The 6,081-nt window shown below is 46.2% G+C and overlaps 1 protein-coding gene across 2 annotated transcripts; it reads left to right on the forward strand.

Moving 5' to 3' along the window:
* Positions 1-1,008: 1,008 nt before the first annotated feature.
* On the forward strand, positions 1,009-5,673 carry LOC123448112 (probable serine/threonine-protein kinase PBL8). Of its 2 annotated transcripts, none has more exons than XM_045124886.1 (6): positions 1,009-1,397; positions 2,234-2,568; positions 3,131-3,266; positions 4,311-4,447; positions 4,560-4,683; positions 4,891-5,673. In XM_045124886.1, the coding sequence occupies exons 1-6, from the start codon at positions 1,343-1,345 to the stop codon at positions 5,334-5,336; spliced, it is 1,233 nt and encodes a 410-aa protein (XP_044980821.1). In that variant the 5' UTR covers positions 1,009-1,342; the 3' UTR covers positions 5,337-5,673. The 2 variants fall into 2 exon arrangements, with proteins under 2 accessions (XP_044980821.1, XP_044980820.1); XM_045124885.1 differs by having other exon boundaries at positions 1,010-1,397; positions 2,239-2,568.
* The last annotated feature ends 408 nt before the right edge of the window (positions 5,674-6,081 follow it).

Consider the following 6,081-nt stretch of genomic DNA (forward strand, 5'->3'; position numbering starts at 1 on the left):
ACGGATCAACCCGGTATTTTTGTGTTGCATGCGGAAGAGAGGAGACCATTTATCATCGTTTCTGGGCATGTCAACATCCAGTTCAGATGTGGGAGTTGCTGCGGTCGGCAAGTGGTGTCTCGGTGGCGACCCCACCGATCCCGATGGACACCCAGGGCGCATTGGCTCGTTGGCTCTTGAGCTGGTTTACCGGGGCGACTTCCGATGAGTGGGAGGCGATGATCCATGTAGTATATGACATGTGGCTAGTAAGGAATGATGCGCGTGATGGTAAGAGAATCGCCCCACCACATGAAATATGAGAGAAGATTTGTTTTCACATGCAGGAGTGGGCGAACACTCACCCACCTAAGACCCGAGCGCCGGCAGGAAGAGCTATGCAGCGGTGGGTGGTTCCTGATGAAGGATGGGTGAAACTTAACTCGGATGGAGCTATCTCCAAGGCAAGGGGCAAGGCGCGGGGGGGGGGGGATGTCCTTCGCGATAATAACGACGCTTTTCTTGCGGGCGCGCGTCACCTACTCCCGAGCATTGTGGATCCGGAAGCGACGGAAATCCTAGCGTGCAAGAGGGCCTTACAGGTGGCTTTGGAGACCAATGTGCAAAGAGTGCATGTGGAACTTGATTGTTTGCAAGTGGTCCAGATGCTGAATCGGCAGGCGAGGAACTATTCGGTGTTGGGACCATGGATACAGGAGGTAAATGAGATGTTGCAAGGGTTTCAAGAGTTTAAAGTTTCGTGGACTAGATGTTCTGCGAATGTTGCCGCGCATAAGTTAGCACGTGTAGGAGTAGGAGATGAATTCTGTATGGTTTGGTTGAAAGTTCCCCGGACTATATTTTAGATGCAATCTCGGATGACATTCCGAGTTTCAATGGTTAAATAAAGCGGCAAGGTTTCCCCTAAAAAAAAAATAATAATCTAGAACTGGGGAAATCAAGTGGGATTTCTTTGTGGCAAAGGCATTGTGGAGTGAAAGGGAGCACTAGTGCACTTTTTAAGGAGGCGTCGCGCTTTCTCACGAGTCACGACGCATCTCACTCTCACTCGCTCGCTCGTCAGACGACGACGACCCAAGCCAAGAACAAGAAGAGTCTTTCCTCCCTCACTCACTCCTCGCCATCTCCATCTCGCTCACGGCCGGCTTTGCTTGCCTGCTTTGCCTCGCACCTTGTTCTCCTCGTACGCCGCACGCACGCACAGCTCACTGCTCCGAGGAGGAGGCGCATCCGCCCTTGCATGACCGCATGAGGCCGGCTGTCGGCCCCCGCCAAGAATGAGAGGCTGGGCTGCCTCTCCCACCAGCGCACCGACCCACACCGCAAGTAAGACGAGGAGGCGATGGGCAACTGCGGCACGCGGGAAGAGAATGCCGTCGTCGCTGCGCACGCGCAAGGTACGGGACCTGTTGCCTTCTGTTTCTTGGAGATTTCTGTTTTCTAGGGTCGGTAGTTGCAGGGATCTCGGGCCGGTGGCTTCCAATTGCATGCAAGTTGATCTTGGGGAGGAGGCGTTTCTCGAGTTCATGGGATCTCTTGTCGGTGAGGAATTGACAAAAGTGCCTTGTCGGTTATTCGGATTGGTGGTTTTTTTTTTCCTCAGCTGCTCGGATGAATTTTTATCTGCTGTATGTAAACTTCTGCTCTGCATTTTTGTGTTCCTTCTTCTTCTAATCTAATTCAGCAGAGATTTGGCCTTAGCGTGTGTATTTGCTCAAGTTAGTTCCATCCTTTTTGGTGAAAGCCTTCATCTCCTCGGGTGTTCCTTCAATTTTCTTCTTTTACTGCACTGATGGTACATTTCTAGACCGCTGACCTGTGATTTCCTCTTTGATGCATTTGCTTGTTGATGAGTTGCCGTTCTCCTGTGCTTTCTCTTATCTTATCCCCTTGTTTTTGGCATCATGAATTCTGCTTGATTGGTTTCATTAGGGACATCTCCTTGCCATCTGCAGTTGGGGTGCCCCCCAATCCACCCAGTGTTCAGTCTCTTCGGTTTTCTGCAAAATAAAATCATGATCCTACAAGTTGAATTAGAACTACCAGTAGTACCTACTTGCATCGTGTGAGCAATTTGAAGATTGTTTTTCGGTTTATCGCCTGCAACCTTGCAGTAGATCTGGTCCACTGGTCCTGACCTGTGTACCCCTTGCTCATGTAAAAATAAATTATATTGCTTATGAGGATTTCTTGTAAATTTTCTCATTCTTTTGTTGCTATGACATGTCTTCAGTTCAGCAGCTGCACTTGCTGCAACATTCTGCCAAGAATGCTCTTGCAGATAGGAAGCACAACCGGACCTTTTCAGATATAAGTGATCCTTCAACGCCTGGCAAAATTGAAGATACCAAGGACATTTCCATATACAACAATGTGATTGCCTTCACATTGTTTGAGCTTGAAACGATCACAAAGAGCTTTCGTGCCGATTATGTTCTTGGTGAAGGAGGCTTCGGGACTGTTTACAAGGGTTATATAGACGAGAATGTCCGGGTTGGCCTCAAATCGCTGCCTGTTGCTGTCAAGGTGCTCAACAAAGATGGACATCAAGGACACAGAGAATGGCTTGTGAGTCACCAAATTTTTCAGTATTTCCCACGATCTGTACTGTTTATTTTATTGTGTGCATGGACTTCCATAAATTTTGTAGTTATACAACAACTCTGATATATCTAAGTTATGCATGTAATCTTGTGAAATCTGCAGATGCTATGCATCTGTGGTTCATGCATTCATGCTCAAGTTTCTAATAAGCATCCTTGCAACGAACACACTTTGATGATTATATACAAAATTTGGTTACATAGTCTGAATAATCCTTGGTAAGTTGAAATTGTAGTAAAAACACTTTATGTTGGGTATGCATTATGATCAAAATGTGGAAAGTTGATAAGATGGTAAAGTCCATTAGTATAGTTATGTACTTGGTGTGCTGCGCAACATCACCAACCAAAGAGACTTAGCTTCATATGTTACTGCTAAGATAATGCTATTAAAATGGATCCGGAAATATTATTTTTGCATACTATCGTTACCCTGTTAAGCCATTACTCTGCTGAAGTTCTCTTTTTGCTAATGAGTTGTCAATATTTATGTTTAGTTCTTAACCCATTCTTTGTTTCGTGGTCAGACTGAGGTTAATTTCCTGGGGCAGCTAAGGCATCCAAATCTAGTAAAGTTGATTGGATATTGCTGTGAAGACGATCACAGGCTGCTTGTCTACGAGTTCATGTTTCGAGGAAGTCTAGAAAATCATTTATTTCGAAGTAATACTTCTCTTACTGTTAGCAACTCCTCTTGCACCATATGTTTACTCATTTCTGGCCTCCCTTTTCTCGAATGCCTTCTTCACTGATAAGAAAACCTTATGTTGATCACAAAATGCTCAATAGAATTACGTGCTTTTCAACTAAACATTGTCGGTGTGACACGACCTCTTTGTCTACCATATAGCTAGACATGTTCTTTCTTTCTGCCGGGATCTTAGAGTAGGTGCAGTTGGCATCTTCTATCAACTTCGTACTTTTTGCAAATGATTAGTAGAGGATTAATTCAAGCAGAATATCATTTCAACCTAAACTTTGTAGGGCTTAAAATTTTGACCCCAGAAATTATCCAGTAAACAGTGATTTTGACATGTAATTGCTACTGCTGCAATCAGCAGTAGGATTTGGCCTGTTTTGAACTGAATATATTTTGTTTTTGAACTGATTACAGTTTATTCTGTTCTTTTATTTAGGAGAAATTCACAATATTGTCAAAACTGACATGTTAATCATTCAAACTTTTCTGACCTCCCCATAGTTTAGCAACTTGAGTCTTCACTTAAACATTCTGTTTTGCTTGGTTGTGGTTGGTAAGCCAATTGGTTGGCACCGTCTTTCTGATTCCCAATTGGACAGCCTAAATCCAAATTGTGTAAACATCATCATTATATTTTTCCCCACCTGTTGTTATTCCTTTCTTCTACATGTTACGGTGGAAGTTTGCTAGTCCTGCTCATCCAGTTAGAGACCATCCTCGTTAGCTGCTACAGCTTGTTGATCCTTTATGCCAAATGTGCAACTTCAAACACTAAACTTAGAACTGAATGATTGCAATCGTGATATGTAATATAGAATGTCAGTACTCAGCACATGGTTTATTGTGGTGCATTTATAAATGAAACTAGATGTATGTACTGATTGGTCAAGGCATATGCACTATACTAATCAACTGTATTTGTACTTATGTGTTTGACTAAACTTGTATTGTAGAGGAAAGAAGTTTCGCTGACCACATTTCTTGTTCTTTTTTTCCTTCTCTATCAGAGACAGCGTCCCCTTTACCGTGGGCTACTAGGATGTCTATAGCTTTGGGAGCTGCCAAAGGGCTGGCTTGCCTCCACAATGCTGAAAGGCCTGTTATCTACAGAGATTTCAAGACCTCAAATATTCTGCTAGACTCTGTTGAGTGATTGCTTGTGCATGCCTCGTTTATTTTCAGTTCTACGCAGATCCACTGGGAATAATTATATGATTCACATAATGACATTTATCTTTCTATTTGAATTGACACAGGATTATACTGCCAAGCTGTCTGACTTCGGGCTGGCGAAAGCTGGACCAGAAGGTGATGAGACCCATGTATCGACGAGAGTGATGGGAACATATGGTTATGCTGCCCCTGAATATGTGATGACCGGTACTGTCCTCATTCTGTAATTTTTTCTTTGATAACTAATTTTCTTAGAAGACACCAGTAAAGCAGCTTGGCATGATATTGCTGATTCCATCTTGTGCAGTCACAGAAGTAACATTTCTACTGCATGAGTTGAAACAACACATAATTTGCTCAACATAGCATAGGAGTATTATTCGCTAGCAGAATCTGACCATGAATTGTTCTCAGGCCACTTGACTGCTAGAAGTGATGTCTACAGCTTTGGCGTCGTCCTTCTGGAGCTGCTGACGGGGCGCAAGTCCATTGACAAGTCACGGTCCAGCAGGGAGCACAGCCTGGTGGACTGGGCCTGCCCCAAGCTGAATGACAAGAGGAGGCTTCTCCAGATCATCGACCCGAGGCTGGAAGGGCAGTACTCGGTCCGGGCGGCTCACAAGGCTTGCAGCCTGGCGTACTACTGCCTGAGCCAGAACCCCAAGGCGAGGCCGCTGATGAGCGACGTGGTGGAGACCCTTGAGCCACTGCAGTTGCCGGGCAGCGATGGAGGCTTTCAGTCCATCCATGTCCCTGACTACAGGATTCACCGTAGGCTAACGGGGAACAATGTCCACTACAGGGCCATCCCGAACCCGAAATGCACCCCGGCTGCCGTCCCGGCGTGCAGGGTGCGGTGAGGTGAGAGCCTCGCCTCGTTTGTTCATGTTGCCTGGAACTGAAGGAAAGGGGATGGGAGGTTCAGTTGTAAATTTGCAAGCCGTGGATTGTGCGCTCGTCGTGGGTGTGTGTCGTGCGTGTGTTCTTCTTCTTTTGCATGGTTTTCCGGTTTGTAAATCTGATCCGCATGCTGCTGCTGCTGCTGTTGCTTGTAAGGCCCTCTAGTTTTCTCACTGTGGTCTTATGTGGTGGCGCTAAGACAGAGTGAGACCTTGCCGAAAACCAGCAGGGGTTAACCCTAGAGATGAACTGCTGAGCTCTTATGTTGATATGGAGAGGTGTTGTTTACTTGCTCAACTGAAGCCTTCTTTCCAGGCTATGGATGGAGTTTTATGGTTCTTCACGTTGTGCAGTTGTTCAGGCCGCACATTCTCATGCGCGACTCGAATTTATAGTATGAAGATTTGAAAATACAGGCGACTCGGGCGACACGAGGTGGGAGGTGACGTTCGCTCCGGATCTCCAATCCCTGTGTATGGTGGTGTTCCAGCCCGGCGTCTTCCTCTTCCGGTGACCGTTCCGGCTGGTTCCTCGGTGAGAGGCGTTCCGGCTGGTTCTGCTGAATGCGAACGGGCATGCGGTCGATGCGTGTGCTCTTCGAGAGGGGGAGTGCATGTATGACGGGGCGGCGGGGGGCGCCATGGCGTTCCCATGTCACCCACATGGCGAGGATTTGGGGGCCTAGGGCGAAATCTAAAGTAGGGG

This window comes from Hordeum vulgare, chromosome 4H, assembly GCF_904849725.1.
Source record: "Hordeum vulgare subsp. vulgare chromosome 4H, MorexV3_pseudomolecules_assembly, whole genome shotgun sequence".
NCBI lineage: Eukaryota > Viridiplantae > Streptophyta > Magnoliopsida > Poales > Poaceae > Hordeum > Hordeum vulgare.